This window comes from Orcinus orca, chromosome 7 (assembly GCF_937001465.1).
Source record: "Orcinus orca chromosome 7, mOrcOrc1.1, whole genome shotgun sequence".
Classification (NCBI taxonomy): Eukaryota; Metazoa; Chordata; class Mammalia; order Artiodactyla; family Delphinidae; genus Orcinus; species Orcinus orca.
Window position 1 is genome coordinate 117,279,269 of NC_064565.1, and position 18,348 is coordinate 117,297,616.

Genomic DNA, 18,348 nt, shown 5'->3' on the forward strand with positions numbered 1-18,348 from the left:
GACACAGACGTAAAGAATGGGCTTGAGGACACAGGGAGGGAGAAGGGTAAGCTGGGACGAAGTGAGAGAGTGGCATGGACTTATATATACTACCCAAAGTAACATAGATAGCTAGTGGGAACCAGCCACATAGCACAGGGAGATCGGCTGGGTGTTTTGTGACCACCTAGAGAGGTGGGATAGGGAGGGTGGGAGGGAGATGCAAGAGGGAGGAGATATGGGGATATATGTATATGTATAGCGGATTCACTTTGTTATAAAGCAGAAACTAGCACACCATTGTAAAGCAATTATACTCCAATAAAGATGTTTTAAAAAAAACTTGTTTGAACTAATAAATAAATAGACTTTTTTTTCCCTCGAATATATAGAGGCTCCACCAGTTTTTTCGTATTGTCTCACTATTTCTTTGTCTAACCTTTCCTGGAAAATTTGTGCAGACACTGGAACTTCTGCATTCCTCTTGAATTCAAACATGCTTGGCTGGTTTTCTCTGCAGCTCCCCGAATCCCTTCCACTAGATGACTTTTTGTACCAGTAGCCTGAAGGTTTTCATAGACACCTCTTATTTAAGGCAGGAAAATCGTATGTACTTTCCAGGTTGAGTCTTACTTGGAAAGTGTCACCCTTATGCACAGAGTCCCTTTCTTCTTTGTTTCCCATTACCCTCTACCAGGTGTCTTTGGGCTGGAGCAACTGGGTTTTTAAACACTCCTTCAGTGTTTCTCTCTCAGGCAATTCTATGCCCACCACGTGAGTCGCAGAATCAGGAATAGTGCGGAAAGGGATCTCTGAACTTGTTCACGCTGGGCCTCGGGACCTCTGAAGGACTGTCCAATTCTGAAGTCCTGACTCCAAACAAACAGGAAGACCCCCCTGGGAATCCGATGGCACTAAGAATAGCACTTCAGCTCCAGGGAGAGACAGGAGGCACACGCAGCATCAAAGATCAGAACCCTGAACTAAAATCGGAGAAGGAGCAGACCCCTGGGCAGCCCCTGGACTGGGGCCTAGCAGCTCAGCACCATCAGCAGACCCCAATTTCCCCGGAAGCCACACCCAGAAGGCCAGACTCCGAGAACCTGACCAACAGCCAGGTCCAACTGGAAATGTGACAGCGAGGGAAATTTGGCAGTGAAATCTGAACAATTCCCTAAAAATGAATCACCGTGGGGGAGAAATCTCAAACTGATCTTGAGGGTTCAGGATATTGGCTTCCTACAGAAAGACTGGTGCCCATTCACACTCCTTGTGATTTTTTTAAAATTATGTAGAATGTTGTAAAGGGGGTGGGGGTGGGGGGGAGGAGTAGAAGGCACTTATATTCACAGATCCAGCAAAGCTGACGAAAGGATCGAAATGTGCTGATAGTACAGTCCAAACAGATGTCTCAATGACCTGGCCTCGGAGAACCAGGCACAAGCCCAGAATGGCTAGCTTTTCTAAGTCCTCGCCTGAGCAGCTCTGGATAATGAAAAAGAGATGGGAAAACTGTCATTAAAGGAAAGGGAAAGGAGAGAGGGACTTTCTGCCCGCTGAGAGTTTCAGAAGGTCTTAGAAAGGGACTGGGTAGGCCGTGCTTTGTGCTGGAAGAAGATACGGAGCTTGAGATTAGATCCAACTTCCAGGGAAACAGCCCCTGGGGAATGACAGCGAGGATCCCGCAGGAACCAGTATACCTTTGGGAGCTCAGGGAGCGCTTCTGGGTCATGGTGACTTTCTCAGATACAGCCTCCATTAGGTCGTAACTGGGTGAACTGGAACACTCTGACCCTCTGTTTCATCATCTAAAGAACTAGTATAGTGACCGCTACCAGACAGCACTGCCTGAGATAATGTGGGTGAAGCAGTTAGTACAGTGCCTGACACACAACTGCTACTGGGTAGAGGTAAATTGTGTTAAGATTACACCGTCTTCTAGAACAGCCCAAAAACTCAGTGCATTACCCGAGTAGAAGTTTAGTTTTGCTCACAAAATTCAAAACAGGTGTTCTTTTCTGGCAAGCCACCTCCGTGCACACAGCCAGGCTGGAAGCTGTCCAAGGCTGCCCTATAAAGCACTGGGTGGACCCTCGGGTCAGGGGCACGCTACAGCACAGGCAAGGATGTGGAGACCGTGGCACTGTCTGACAAAGAACAGGCCTCAGAAAGAGGTCCACAGCTGTCTCAGGTCGGGAGTGCAGCTCAGACCACGCTTTGCTGAACACAAAGTCAGCACAGATGATCTAACATCTGTTTGGTTCTAGTTCCTTTGTGGAAATAATGGGTAAAAAGCTGTACACAGACGTTACCCCAATTCTTGCACATTTTAGACCAAAATGTACCCAGAGTCCACACTTCACGTCCTCTGCTGTTGCTCTGGTCTTGGTCACCATCGCGTCTCACCTGAATTTCTTCCATGGCCTCACCACCGATGTCACCACCCCATCACTGGTGTCATCGCCTCATTGCCTGAGGTCTTGTCCCCACAGAGCAGCTAGTGGATCCTGTGGAGTTCAAGGACGTTCCTGTCGGTCTCTTGATGGAGCTGCTGAATGACGGCTCCAGGTCACTGAGTAAAAGCCGGTAGATCGACCCGGGCCACCAGTGGCCCCTGGGGCCCCGCCCTCACTTGACAGAACCCAGCCCAGGGCCTTCTCCTCCATCTGAGGAACACGCTGCTGTAGGGGTCCCATCTGCCCTGAGCTCTCTCCTCAGTTACCCCTTGACTCACCTTCTTCAGGTGTCTCTCAAAGTCTCCTTCTCAGCGAGGCCCACGGTGATCGCGCTACTGAAACATGGTGGCTGCCCCAGCACAGCACCGCCTGCCCCTTACCCCACCTTCCCTGCCCCAGAGCCTCGTCACCTCCTGCAAAAGCACTTCTACCATTTGCTTCTTCTTCATGGTCCTTGCATTCTCTCTGTCTCCCACCAGCAGCATGTAAGCCCCTCGGGGTCAGGGACCCTGTCTGGTTTGTTCAACACTTTATCCTAAAAGCCCAGAGGAACACATACAATGTGCTCAGGTGTCAAATGAATTAGTGTAACCAACTGTCTCCACTGAACAAGGCAGAATTATGTGGAAATGGGATCTTAGTGTGAGATGCAAAATCAGCCTGATTTTCCAGGGGTGGAATGAACCCACTAATGACTCTTCCACTCTATTTTATAACTAACATTGGGGTAAAATGCAACTTCAAGATTAGGGCCTAGACACTGGGAAGGGTAAGTGCTTGGGTAGGGGACGTGTCTGGTGGCCAAATGGGGTTTCTAGGACCACAGCCCTCCCTCCAGTGGTGTCTGATTCTGCACATCTGAGCATCCCTGGGTGTGGATGTAAGCTGGGGCCACAGGTGATGTGTGTGCCCTCAAGCTCTCCTAAAGTCCACGTTTTCTCTTCCTGGGGACCACATGCTAAATTGCACGAGGGCAGAGTAAGAAACCGAGGGAACTGGAAAGGCGGCTGCGGTTATTTTTCTCCTCAGCTCTTCCCACGTCTTCATGCTTTACAGATGCATTTGTGTTGCCTGGTTCCCCCAGTAGGTCAGTTCCAGCGGAACTGCATTTCCAGTGCCTAGACCTGGATGTAGCACATGACACATGTTCAGTAAACACTTGTGGAACAAGGGAATGAAGGAAGGAAGGAAGGATGAGTGGTTAGGTACATCCACACAACACAGATTCTAAAACAATTAAAATTTATGAATAGTGCAATTCGTATATAAAAATATGTTCAAGTTGAAAATGACTGTTTGATAAGGGTAATGCACGGGTTTATTTTAGAAACAAATTTAAGTGTAGGAATATTTAAAGAACACTTAAATCACCACGCCAGAAACAACCACTGCTTAAATTTTGTTGTATTTGCTTTTGTTATTTTCCTTCACAAAAGGGAAATATAGGTGTGTGCATGTGCACATATATATGAAACTATCATATTAAATATACAGATTTCTATCTTTTTAACATCATATCGTATATATCAACTGATTAATGGCATCAACCATTTACCAGCAACATGATGTATTTTTTAATTAAATTTTATTGGAGTATAATTGCTTTACAATTTTGTGTTAGTTTCTGCTGTACAACAAAGTGAATCAGCTATCTGTATACATATATCCCCTCTTTTTTAGTTTTCCTTCCCATTTAGGTCACCACCAAGCACTGAGCAGAGTTCTCTGTGCTATACAGTAGGTTCTCATTAGTTATCTATTTAATACATAGTAGTGTATATATATCAGTCACATTAATGGCTATGTTTTTCTTTTGTTGGTGAAGCAAGATGTATGTAAGCATCCTTTTCTTGTTGGTCATTCTGATGATCTCGCATTCACTTTTGTCATTGCAAATAAAGCCATATCCTTAAACATAAATTTTTGTGCATCTCCGATTGTTTCCTTAGGATAAATTTACTGGGAGAAAAGTCATGATAACTTTAAATGCTGTTCACTCGCACACGCGGCTGGATGGGGCTAAGGGAATGATGGCCATCACGAGCGTGGTGAGGGTTCTGTGCATGTATTCATTTGTCAAAACTCATCAAGCAGCACACAGAAGTGGATGCATTTTATTGTACGTAACGTTGATTTTTTTTTTTTAATGTGATGGGGTGGACCGACCCCATGTGAACAGTGCAGGAAGCAAGATGCCCACCATTCCGCCCTCTGTCGGGCTTTGGTTTTCCCAGTCGAAGCGCCCCCACTGAGGGGAAGACCTGGAAACTGCTGTAGGGACGGAGGGGATTTCAAGCAGCAGGGGAAGGAAGAGGAGGGGAGACTTGAGGTCGTTGTTGGGCAGAGGAACTTTGGGGCTGAGAGAGCTTGTTAAAGGGTGTGTGTGAAGCCAAACCATGGACATGTGATGAGCCTTCTCCCTCATCCCCTCGAGGAGACTTCAGTCACTAACGTGTGGCGAGGCAGACTCACACACACTAGTGGGGTGCCTTGGGGTGCAGAGGCTCACTTCTAGGAAACCGAGGGACAGAGGAGGAAAAGCAGTGTTCAGCCTGCACTAGAGATCTGGGGCTCAGAGCTCTCCACTCATCAAGTTCCTACAAGAGGCTGGTGGTGGGTGCCTGGTGGGTCCTGTTTTCCCAGAGTTGACGGCTAAGGGCCCCAGCTTAGAGCACAGTAACCAGTCACTAATGAGGTAAAACAAGGCCGAAGGAGAGGTGGTGGGGGCCTTTTGAGAGCAACAAAGTGCTTATGAAGAGGCCACACTCTTCCCTTACTCCCTGCGGCATCAGGAAGGGGCGTCCACTGGACCCTGTCCCTGAAGACAAAGAAACACTCAAGAGTTGGAGATGATGGTCTGAATCATTCCTTCCCACCACCACCAAGTCAGGGGCTGGAGACCAGCTCTCAACTGGCCATGTTCCTGACCCCTGAACCCGCAGGACCCCTGACCCCTGGTCAAGTGGAAAGACGGATGTGGCAGTTGATGTGGCAAGGTCATGAGCATTTCCTATGGATTAAGTGACCCGAGAAGGTGGCTGGACTTGAGCCAACTGGCTTACACTGCTCTCCAAGGGGATGCTCTCCTGCACAAAGACACCAGCACCGAGGGTCTGTGAAGAGGACGACCCCCAGTAAGGGGCGGAAGAGGTTCACAGAACTGCCAGGCTAGGGCCCCTCAGCTTCCCCCAGAGAACCGACATACACCCCGAGACAGTCAGCACAGGACCCTACCACAGAAAGGAGTCAAGGAGAGAACAGAAGCCAACAGAGAGTCCGCTCCAAGTTCACCTAGGGAGCCTGGGAAGGAGCTCCAGCCCAGAACTCCACAGGCTTGGGGAGAAAAGGGAAGGTGGGAGGGAACAAGCCATGGGCTTCTCCACTCTAATCATCCAGTACCTGCGCTGGTCTACAGGGAAAAGGGTCTGCACAGCATCTGGGATTTAAGTTTTGAAATGAATAGGACCCAGCCTGAAGATCCAATAGTGATGGTTTCAATAACCAATGCCAGTGAGGAAGTGACAGCATTCAACTGAAATCTCTTAACTACAGCTGCTACCTTGCTGTTAACAGTGGATCGACAGATCAGAGTTGGGAACTGGTATTGGAAACCCTAAAACTGTGTTATGGGTTGAATTGTGTCCCACCCAAAAAAGATGTGCTGAAGTCTTAACCCCCAGGACCTCAGGATGTGACCTTATTTGGAAATAGGGTCATTGCAGATATAGTTAGATAAGATGAGGTTATACCAGAGCAGGGTGGATCCCTAATCCAGTTTGACTGGTGTCCTTATAAGAAGATGACCATGTGAAAACAGGCAGAGATTGGACTCACATGCCTATAAGTCAGGGAATCACGAGAAAGTAGGAAGAAGCAAGGAAGGACTGCCCTACGGGTTTCCGAGGCAGCATGGCGCTGCCAACACCTTGATTTTGGACTTCCAGCCGCCTGAGCTGTGAGCGAATACATTTCTATTGTTTTAAGTCACCTGGATTGTGGCACTTGGTTATGGCAGCCCCAGGACAAATGCACACAGACTGTCCCATCCACTACACCAGTGAAGCTGCCTTTCCCAATCCCCCTGAAAATGTTTCTCTGCTCCAGTGGGATGGGATGCGCTTGGCTTGACTACCCACAGCCTGAGGGGAGGCACGCAGGCCTGTTTCTGTGGAAGGGGGCTGCTCCTGTGGGGCTGGAGAGAAAAATCTCTAAGAAAGTCATAGAAGGAACATTTCCCACCCAGGCTGAGTACCTGTTTGAAAGGGATTCATGGCCATCACGGGGCCCTTGGTAGTTCCATTGGCTTGGCCTCACGCTAAAAAGGGGGCCCTTCAAAGGTGGGGAGGCAGTCAGCATGGCCTAGAGGGCGGACGTGGTCCAGGGGCCCCCTGACTGTAAGAGCTTCTCAGGAGTCCTCAAAGCCATGCAATCTACCCCGGGCTACCCTGATATTCAACCAGGCTCTCTCCATCCCGACAAGGTGCCCAACGTCTTGGATTGTGAAGTGCTGAGTCCTCCCCCAGATTCCTGCAGATTCCAGCAGAGGGGTCCTTTGCCCACAGCATCTTCCTTCCATCTCTGCCTTTGGCTGCATTCTCTGACACACCGACTCAGGGACAAAGCTCAGTTCTTCCTCCAATTGCTTTGCAGATGTGCTCACTTTGAGCGCATTTGTGAATTTAGAAATTGCACCCAAAGATCTGGGTGGAAATCACAAGGAGTGGTCTCTGTGACTTCCCAGCCTCTCCCCACCCATCTCCGTGGCTCTACACACCCTCTCTCTCCTCCTCCCTACCTCTGATCAATAGATTAACTGACAGATCCTTCCCCATCTTACATAAAACAGTTCTGTCCACACCCAAGGTCCCTAGAGCTCAGCCGGAAGCACTTGTCAGAGTAGATGTGTTTTATCAAACAAATTCAGTTTCTTCCCAAGTGGAGTTCAGGTATCACCTAAATATGTATTTATTTGTTTCTTGTGTTATTTCTGAAGACAGGAGCAAAAGGGTCTTTAAAGAAAAAAGAAACTTTATGCTTCATCTTTGAGACTCCAGAAAGGGGACTGGGGATTCCTGGGCCAGTGACATCCCACCTCTCAGCCACTGTAGGCAGGAGCAAAGGGAACCCCCAGGAAACAATTATCTTAAAGGGGCAGGGAAGGAGGCCACATCTCTGGGACACAGCTAGAAGTTAAAGGAGAGCATGAAAGCCAGCCTTGTTCTTAAGACTAGGAAGACTCCAGGGGCCCTAAGCAAGGAACGTGACCCACCCGGCCATGGAGAGCTGGATCCACCAGGTTTCCCACTGTCGACAGAGCACCCTTGCCCCTTCGCTGGAAATCAAAGGGTGGTACCCAAGACTGGGGGCTTGAACGTTCCAATTCCCCTGTCCTGGGGTGATTCTGACAACAGGTGCTAGGGAAACGACACAGCCAAGAACACCAAACCCACACCACTTTCAATATACTTTATTAAAAAGTTTCTTTGTATAAATTTCCTAAAAATTTTAAAATTAAAATTAACACCCCCCCCCCAAAAAAAAGCAACACAGACACAACATTAGAGGAATGCCAAAAAAATCTCTATTATGACTTTCTTTACATCCTTTAATTAAGGCATTGGTCCCACAACAGTGCACAAAGATTAGGGGATTTTGCTTCCCTCTAACTACATTGTTTGTTAGAAGCTCTAGAAAAAGGAAAGTCGCTCAAAATCTAATCCAGGAAACTGGGGGGGAAATGGAAAAGTTAGACTCTTGTTTTTTCTCCATACACAGGCTTTCCATCTAAAGTCATGCTTAATTAAGAGGGGAAAAAAATGAACCAAGCAGAAGTATATAGAGTAGCTGTGAAATTGGGGGTTATTTTCTAGATCTTACACTTGCCTGTAACAGGCATAACGTGAAACTCCAGAGGGAATTTGAATTTATAGGAATGTTCACATAAACACCAGCAGTGGATAACTATTACACAACGTTCAAAGTATACAATGTAATTGCCCGGAGACAAAGAGGGTTGACTCCACAGACACATTTAGCACCATATTGATAGGTCATGCAGCAGACATTTCCTCCCAAGTTCGAGTGTAAATCAAAGCATGAAATGGTACAGTGCAAGGGAATCTATACACAGAGCTTCTACAAAGACGACTGGCGATGGCGGACTCCTTCTTCTTCAAGAGGTATGTGTCACTGGTCGGCCACGCTTAGGTCCCAATCGCAGCAATGACTCCGGGCTTGATGAGCACTGAGCATGTACGGTGGGGGCGGCGGGTGAGGGTGGAAAGGAAGAGGAGGGGAAAAGTCACATTACTGACCCAAAAGGACACTGTATTTCTCATGAAAATATCCACAGCCTCTGGCTTCCATCACCAATCTCACTTTTCAGTTCATTTCCTTCAGTGGCTCCCCTGGAGCTTCTTGGCCTGGGGTTTGGGGCTTTCTGTGCCACCTGAGCCCTTTCTCTCTCCTGGCATCACCTGCCTGGCCTTTAAGCAAACCCAGCGCTCCCATTCCGCACCGGCCCCAGAATCTCTGCGCAGCTGTTCTGATTTTATTACCAATCACGTTGCCCAGCATAATGGAGATATCGCATGGCCTGGCGGTCCACATTATCATTTAGAGGAAGCAAGATTATTTAAAGTTGAATAGACTATATAGCAGTTATTATTAATTGTTCATTATATTATTTTCCTAATAACCCTGTCTGTTACAGTATTTTATGAATAACAGAAACTTAGTAATATTTCTGAAGGGTGAGGCGTGGTCCACCGTATGTTTCCTCATCGGCAAAAATACAAGGATACAAGTATGTTTTTAGGAGACCATAGTAACTCAGAAAATTAACCCCGTGTGTTTTATTTGTACACCTTCCTCATCTGAAAATCCAATTTATCTTCTTTTTCAAATCTATCATCATCATTATCATTCAAATATCTTTAAAAGGTGAATTATTGGCCTGGATCCCTTACCTGCAAAAACCACCAACACAAAAGAAGAATCACTTACCAGGAGGGCAAACCTTTTCACATTCATCCTGCGAATCAAATCTGTTTTCATTTCCACCACAGCCTCCATACCAGAACCTGGCGCAGCTTTCAGTAACGGAGTCATAGTACCATTTCAATATAAAGTCCCTGCAAGTTCCTTCTTCTTTTGGCAACTTACATATATCTTGAAGAACAAGATGGGGAAAGAGGATTAATGAGAACGTGTAAGTTACTGTGCTCCCAGCGTGAGGGGCTGAAGCTCTAATCACAGTGCTGTCAGAGAGAGAAAACAGAAGAGTTTCCAGAAGGAAAACTTCCTTTACCTCCCCAGTCTTCATTTTCCTCACTGTCAGGTGGACATAATAATCACCTACAGATCTGAGAGCAATAAATACAATCTTATCGATGAAAGGACTTCATAAACTACACTTGGAATCCCAAATGTTGGCAATTATTATTGGATGATTTCAGATTAAATGAACTGTGTTTTCCCCTTTCCAATCACTGGGTCACTTAGTCTCCGGTTCTTTCAATGCTCAACCCCCGGAGAAGAAACCTAACTTTAAAACCTTGGCGTTTTCTACTCCTTGCAAAATAACAATTAAGTCCTGTCAGAATGTCATTCAAAAACAAGACTCTCCATTTCACTACAAGCCAGGTAGATTAAAAACAAAAGTCAAACTGCAAAAAGAAAACCCTTTATGAATATGTGTGTAGGGCTTCCCTGGAGGCACAGTGGTCCAGAATCCGCCTGCCCATGCAGGGGACGCGGGTTTGAGCCCTGGTCCGGGAAGATCCCACATGCCACGGAGCAACTAAGCCAGTGCGCCACAACTACTGAGCCTGCGCTCTAGAGCCCGCGAGCCACAGCTACTGAGCCCACGTTTCACAACTACTGAAGCCCGAGTGCCTAAAGCCCGCGCACCACAGCGAAGAGTAGCCCCCGCTTGTCGCAACTAGAGAAAGCCCACACACAGCAGCAAAGACCCAATGCAGCCAAAAATAAATAAATAAATAAAATTTTTAAATGTGTGTATATGCACACATGTGTTGTGTCTGTGTGTGTGTAGCTACTACCTTTGTGACCAGTCAAATTTAACAAGCCAAAAGAAGAGCTAACACTGATGCAAAATTCACAGAAGCAAAAATGTCACATAGCAAAGCTATTCTGAAGACAGCATTCTTTTTCCAGTTAAGGAAGTTTGTGTTTTAAATGCATGCTTCTGATGCAGTCCAGCTGCAGAGTAAAAGCTACATTCTCCACCACGCCTGGAAAAAAAGAAAACTTTACAGTTCACACACAGTAAAACTTCTGTTTACAGTGTTTTCTGGCAAACTCTAGATCTGGCTGGAAAAGAGAAACATTAATATCAACTGTTATCTGAAAGTTTGAAAAACGTAAAACAAACCCCTGGAGTGGACAATGTTACATGTTTATGTGTGTAACTAACACCCGTGAATCACCGGCCCTCCCCACACAGGGCTGACATTTCCGGGGGCCTTTCCCCCAGCTCCATGGATGGCAGGGGTGGTAGGCATCTTCAGGGATGGTGGGTAACAAGAAGTAAAAGGAAAATCTAGGTCTTCAGGTAGAAAACGAAAGCTCAGGTCGAAAACCAAAGCTCAGGTCAAGCATAATGGACCAGACTTCCAGGCACAGGATTGAGGCTCAGAATTGGTCTAAGACGCTACCTGGTGACTCTGGGGAGGCTGTCACCCCCGCCCCCAGGAGGAAAGTGGCCCCACACCTACAGCATCTCTGAGTTGCAGACACTTTCAGAGCCCCAGAAGGTCAGCAGTGCTACCAAGAGCTTTTGAAGACCCAAATGAGGCCAGGATAAAATGATGACAACTTACAAAAACAACTTGCTTCCTCTCAGATGTGCCAACACTAGAGGAGAAGGCCTGGTTTGAAGGAATGAGGGGACTGAGCCAGGCAAGATCGTTCAAGCACCAACACACATCCCTTGTTTGCCGGTGGGTCCCCTATTAGTGTGGGAACTTGGCCAAATGGTCGCCTCATCCCCTCCCCTTTCTTCCCCAGAGCATCCCCCAGTGGCCCACGTTGGTTCCACTTTGTCCCAAGTGCACCCAGTCCTGGCCATCTGTGTTTAGCTCTTTGGGTCCTACTCCCCTGTGCTCTTCTGAAGCAACAGAAGTCTTCCCAGACCCAAGGACACCCAGCCTGGAGGCAGCCCAGCAGCAGGACCCTGCTCCCTGACCAACTGGCTTTTCCAATTTCCCTTGATTTTCACTTTCAGTCTCCGGTACCAAACTACGGCTCTTGCATTCTACATCCTTTATTCCAGCAGGAGTCACTGCCAAGACCTTTAAGGTTTACTAATGGAATATGAGGATGCTACTACTCTGGACACGTAAATTCTTGGAGAACCAAGAGAAATATGTTAACGTGGGCCTCAACTTTATGCAAAGACAAGAGCCTGGGGTTCTCCATTTTTAAAGCATGAAAATGGGAGGTTTTCTGTTCTTAAGAAGAGAAAGTTTTGAACTCCCGTCATTTGATCTCTGAGACCCATGCAGGCTGGACTCACCCAAGCTATGTCTGCATATGCTAGAACAACGGTGTCAAAGTCTACAACATTAAAGTGTCCTATAGTCCAAAGAAGGATGGTTGGATCTCATTGAGTTTTTCCCTAGAACAAGTCTTTGGACATGAGAGCTATGTATGTTTCCCTCCAGAAAGAGTTTTCCCCTTGGGGCCCAGCCCTGGGGGAGCCTGGGGTCCTTGATCCAAGAGAAGTGTCTGGCTACACATTCATTGATTTTCTCCTCCTCATACTGAGAACCCAACCAGAGCCTAAGAGACCATGGGGAGTGAGAATTATCACCAACCTTTCCTGGTTCACTTTTGCCTAGAATAACAATGTAAATAAGCTTCATTTTATTTATTTTTTATTTTTTTATAAGTTTCAGTTTAGGGCTTCCCTGGTGGCACAGTGGTTAAGAACCTGCCTGCCAACTCAGGGGACACTGGTTCGAGCCCTGCTCCAGGAAGATCCCATATGCCGCGGAGCAACTAAGCCAGTGCGCCACAACTACTGAAGCCCGCGTGCCTAGAGCCAGTGCTCCAAAACAACAGAAGCCACTGCAATGAGAAGCCCGCGCACCGCAACAAAGAGTAGCCCCCGCTCGCCGTAACTAGAGAAAGCCCGCGCGCAGCAACGAAGACCCAACGCAGCCAAAAATAAATAAATAAATTTATAAAAAATAATAATAAGTTTCATTTTAAAAGAGAGACTTGAAAGGCTGCCTGATTCAGATCCCCATCTGGTGAAACTTCCTGGTGAAATAGTCAATGGTTACTGGGCTTCAGTGAGCTTCCAAACATGAGAGGAAACTGATGCAAGCGTGGTGCCTGGAGAAACCCTTTCCAAGGAATCCCACGCTCACAGAAACCACAGGAGCCAACCTACATTCTGGAACAACAGCCATGGGGTGGAAGGCACCCAAGGAAACACAGCCTACTTTTGTAATAAAGACGTGTGTGTGTGCACGTGTAATATTCATGGGAAAAACCAGGAAAGCTGTGCATTGGATCATTAATGGTGGCCATAAATGGCCATCAGTGTTTGATTATGGGAATCATATTTTTCTTACATTTTTCTGTATGTCCTGAATTCTTCACAATGAATATCTATTATGTTATTACTAGAAAAAGTGTTTGAAACCAAAAACATGTTGAATTGGAAAATCTTGCCTTTTTTATCAGTTGAGATTTGTATAGTGTCTAAAAGCAGCATACTTTTTTTTTTAGTTCTGTCATTCTAAAATTATCATTATTTATTTCTTTAAACTTCTTGTTTTAATTGGGGTTTAGTAGCTTTAAAATGTTGTGTTAGGTTCTACCATACAGCGAAGTGAAGTAGAGTTCCCTGTGCTATGTAGTAGGTTCTCATTGTTAACTATTTTACACATATTAGTTAGTGTATATATGTCAATCCCAATCTCCCAGTTCATCCCACCCCGCTTTCCCCCCTTGGTGTCCGTACGCTTATCCTCTATGTCTGTGTCTCTATTTCAAAGCAGCATTTTTAAAGGCATCAATTTGACATTTTCCAAACCAGCAAGTTATCAGTATTTAAGTTCTTTCTTAAGCAAAATCGTCGGAGCTGAAAGGAGGGGAAAGGGTTTAGGCTGCAGTTGTGAATATGTGTAAATATGTTCCTCGTTAGTTTAATGGTTTCAAAACAAGAAGAAGGTTTAATTGCCTTAGGATCAGACATTGTTGACATGATATAAAGTGCTTCCAAACCTCTGAAGCAGATACAATTGGCAGGAATGAATAAAACTTTCCTGTGTCTACATTTTGAGCGTGGATTGGCTCAAAAAGTACCAAAGAAACTTTTTTTGTACTTTTAACTTTATTTTAAATGTAGCTGTAGTTGCATTTTAAATGTAGTTTCAGGTCTTGACCAATAGACTTTTATTTCATAAGACTTTTATAGCTCACAATAAAAAAATACCAAATGCCCTTGGAGACCCGTCATAACCCAAACATGGTAGCTGACTTAGCTACATTCTCATGCAGCAGTAAACACACAGCCCTGAAGACGGCTACGTCTCTTCAAAGTAGAGAAAATATTTGTAGCCATTGAATGTACCTCAATTTGTGGGGTTAAGTTAGTTCTTTAAATTATTATCAACATAAAGTCATATATTTTCCCATCACATCGTTTTATGGCAGCCAACGCTGTATATTCATGGTGGAACACAGCCAAGCAAATACTGGATTTCATCAAATCTAAGACATCTTCATTTTATAATGTACTATTGTTTTATAATCCACTAAGTAAGAGAAAATGCTGCCAATAAGCCATGACATGTCATCAACGTCAAGTCACATTTCAATTTCAGAGGCACTACAATGGGGAAAATTACACATCTTAGAATCAACAAAGTAAGTAAAACATTGCTGAACTCATTTCCTCCAGAGCTGTGTAACTGACCCAGGAATGCCTGATCAGATGAAATATGGTCATTTCTACAGATTGCTAATTTCTAGGGTGAGTAGAAAAGAATGTTACACGTTGTGTTAGTTATTTTTATTCTCTTCTGCATTGAAACATTGCTTCACACATGGGTGGGCCAATAATTTAGGATTCATTCTTTTCTGAGTTAAATTTTTTTTTTTTTTTTTTTGCTGTTTAGAAACTTCAGAGTCTTAGCTTTACTAATCATATGCGTGTAAAATATTCATCCAAGTCTTCTTTGGCCAAAAATGAGAAGGAGAAAGAGAGAGATGGTAACAAAAACCTAAAACCAACATTAGCAACAACACAGCATCCTCAAAACTAGCAGCCACAAAACATACTGCAAAAACACCTAGCACGGTCAATACTTTTTTAAGACTGTGATAAGCACTGAAAGATCTGTTTAATTGCTGCTAACTGCCATTTTCAGGCAGCAAATGTATCTCAGAAAAGTGGATGTGCTGCCCTTAAGTGCTGAGGAAAGCAAAAAGTGGGGTGGGATTTTTCTTTTTGCAGGGCTTGTTTTGTTGAGGAAAATACAAGTATTAACCATTTAAAATGGAATCATGTAGTATTGCAAAGTCTGGAATCCTGAATGGTTAGTAATGATGCTATTGGTTTGCTGTTGTAATCAACCTTCATCTCAAGCTGAGGCCTTACTGCCACACCTCACACTCCAGGTGACACAGGGCCAGGCCTCAGATGGGGGACAAAGAATCCCCTCACTAGGCTATCCTCCCATTACACGCCTGTGTCAAATTTCTGGTAAAGAAGTACCTATTAAATGTGAATTTCAAAAGGGGCAAATATTAACATATGAAAACTCAAATATTAGTACTGCTCAATCTTCTCCCCCTTCATTGGATGCCATGGACCAAAGACCTTTTATTTCACAGGATTTTTGCCCACAAATTCCTGCATAGATTCAAACACTGGTCACCATGTTTCCTAAACCCCAAGTGGTAAACTATGACAAAATTCAGTTCCTAAAGATAGAATCAAAACCCAGTAAATCTTTTATTCATAGAGGTAAAAAAGCAAAGAAGAGTGTCTAGGGAATTCCCTGGTGGTCCAGTGGTTAGGACTCGGTGCTTTCACTGCTGTGGGCCCAGGTTCGATCCCCGGCTGGGGAACTAAGATCCCGCAAGCCGCATGCCGAGGTCAAAAAACAAAAATAGTATCTAGCATTTAAAACTAAGAAAGGAACACATCTCTGTAAGCACAAGCTGTGTTTGTGCTTACAGATATGAACTGTAATGAACTGGTGCTGGAATTAAACTGCATTCACGTCCACATATAAAAGCTAGTTTTAAAACTTATTTTTGCCTGAATTGTCTGGAAAATACATCTTTGGAGAAATAATGCATATTGTGGCCATTGATATTTAGATGTGAAATATACCTGAAACTACTGAGCAAAAATATAGTTAGTATATTTTTAAAGTTTCTTATAAACAATGATTTGTTGTTACTCCTTTTCTATCTGCAAAAATAGGAATATATTAAAATGTTTCACCCCCTGGAAAAAATTTCTAAGATGCCTTGATTATATGCGGGAGGGGTTGGTAGGGAGGAGGGAAAACAAGCTTCCATCTCCTAATCCTGTTTACCCATTTTCAATTTATACATTTTAAAGTAAATATCCAACTAATTTCATTGAAGAAGAGCATTCAAAATGGTGTGTGTGTGTGTGTACACCTACATATGTTCATTTAGCAGATGTTTATTAAGCGACTTCTCCAGGCAAAGTGCTGGGTTTTTTTTTTTTCCAAAGTGCTGGGTTTTTTTTTTTTCCAAAAGCGCTGTTTTGTTACTTGCAGGCTAGAGATGAATTAGGCAGAAACTTGTTCTTAAGAAGAGCAAGTAAGGGACTTCCCTGGTAGCCCAGTGGTTAAGAATCCACCTTCCATGGGCTTGATCCCTGGTCAGGGAACTAAGATCCCACGTGCCGCCATAATTACTGAGCCCACACACCTCAACTAGCGAGAAGCCCGCATGCCAAAACTAAGACCCGATGCAGCCAAAAATAAAAATAAATAAAATAAACAAAAATTTTAAAAAAAAGAAGAGCAAGTAATTTATATTTTCAGGCTGACTTGAATCACTAGGGGGGAAATACACACACGTGTGTGCGCACACACACGTGAAAGGAAGGGTGAAAGAACATTCAAGTCCTGGGTTTGAGGGCTCTGTACTGATCAGAAGGAAGGAGAAAGGTTTTGGACTCATCTGTATGTAACTACCACCCATCGCCTTGAAGGACACAAAAGCCCCGGTCTCAAAATCTCTTTTCTGTCTGTCACATGAAGAGAGGAGACCTAAGTGTTGAAGGTCTAGATTGAAAACACCTTCCTACGTCTGAATCTGTGACTCAGTCTTAAAAAACAAGACAGCCCAGCCAGATTCTTGCTTAAAGATTGTGTTGTTTATATTAACTCAACACTGTTTATATATTCTTATTCCCTCTGGACCATACATTAGAGAACCAAAAACATCCCCAAATCTCACTGTGTAATTTATTCCTAATCATTTTCTCTCAGTGAAGCACTGAATTTGCTAGAAGTTTTACTTTTCCCACACTCTGTGAGGGGTGAAGTTACCAGCAAGTGGCAAATAATATGCACAGATTTCAGGGACTTTGAAGTCAGAATGTCATCTGTCCTGACCCATATCTTTGGTGAAATCCTAGTAGGTCCATTGTGGCTTCTCTGAGCTCAAGCATCGTGTTGAGAGATGACTCAGGAAGGTAGCTGGGGTGCACTAGGGCCTGCAGGGAACCCTCAGTGCAGAGGACAAAGGCTTATCCATTGTCCCTTGATTATGAGCAGAAATCAGAGGAGTTGAGAAAACTCTAATTTAAAAAGATACATGCACCCATGTTCGTAGCAGCACTATTTACAATAGCCAAGACATGGAAGCAACCTAAGTGTCCATCAACAGATGAATAGATAAGGAAGACATGGTACATATACATAATGGAATGCTACTCAGCCATAAAAAAGAATGAAATAATGCCATGTGCAGCAACATGGATGGACCTGGAGATTATCGTACTAAATGAAGTAAGTCAGAGAAATACAAACACCCTATAATATCACTTATATGTGGAATCTAAAATGACACAAATGAACTTATTTACAAAACAGAAACAGACTCACTGACAGACATAGAAAACAAACCTACGGGCACCAAAGGGGAAAACGGGCAGGGGAGGGATAAATTAGGAGTTTGGGATTAGCAGATACAAACTACTATATACAAAACAGATAAACAGCAAAGTCCTCTGTATAGCACAGGGAACTATATTCAATATTCTGTAATAACCCGTAATGGAAAAGAAAATGAAAAAGAATATATATATATATATATATATACGTATAACTGAGTCACTTTGCTGTACACCAGAAACTAACACAACATTGTAAATTGACTATACTTCAATTAAAAAATAAGAAATCAAAGGGGTTGAGACTTGTTTTCTTCTCCATCCCAAACCACCATGCCACATCCATACTGGCATTTTTTTAGTTTGATTTAAAAATCATAGCATTAAAAGTTTTTATAAAATCTTTTTATACAACTCTTAAGTTAAAACTTAATTACCCAATCTACCATGAATTCTTGAACTGTTCCCATAAATTTATGTCAAGAGGAGAGAAGTTCTTGGTTTTCTGTCAATCTTTCCATTGGAAAGGCAAAAGGAGTCTGAAAAACACGTGGCTGTCTCTAACACAGACCAATTCCTAAACTTGTTTCTAAAAGTAAACTATTTTAAAATATTTTGCAGCTCTATAAGTAGTTGGTTTTTTGACCCTTATCACACATCTGTGTATGTAATAGTTTCGTAATTCCTGCATTGACTCATCATCTTCTTTCTAGTAACTCCTGATACCACATGTCAGTATGGGTTGTGGATGAATTAAAAGATAGATAGGTA

The 18,348-nt window shown here is 44.1% G+C and overlaps 1 protein-coding gene across 7 annotated transcripts in view; it reads right to left on the reverse strand.

Annotated features, from left to right (window-relative positions):
* Nucleotides 1-7,886: 7,886 nt before the first annotated feature.
* COL6A3 (collagen type VI alpha 3 chain) overlaps nucleotides 7,887-18,348 on the reverse strand; it is an 86,201-nt gene continuing 75,739 nt past the window's right edge. For all 7 annotated transcript variants that reach the window (XM_033424518.2, XM_033424529.2, XM_033424543.2 and 4 more), the window contains 2 exons: nucleotides 9,441-9,605; nucleotides 7,887-8,679 (listed from right to left, as the gene is read on the reverse strand). In XM_033424518.2, coding sequence (XP_033280409.2) covers nucleotides 8,639-8,679; nucleotides 9,441-9,605 — 206 coding nt within the window. In that variant the 3' untranslated portion in view covers nucleotides 7,887-8,638. The remainder of the gene's footprint in view (nucleotides 8,680-9,440; nucleotides 9,606-18,348) is intronic.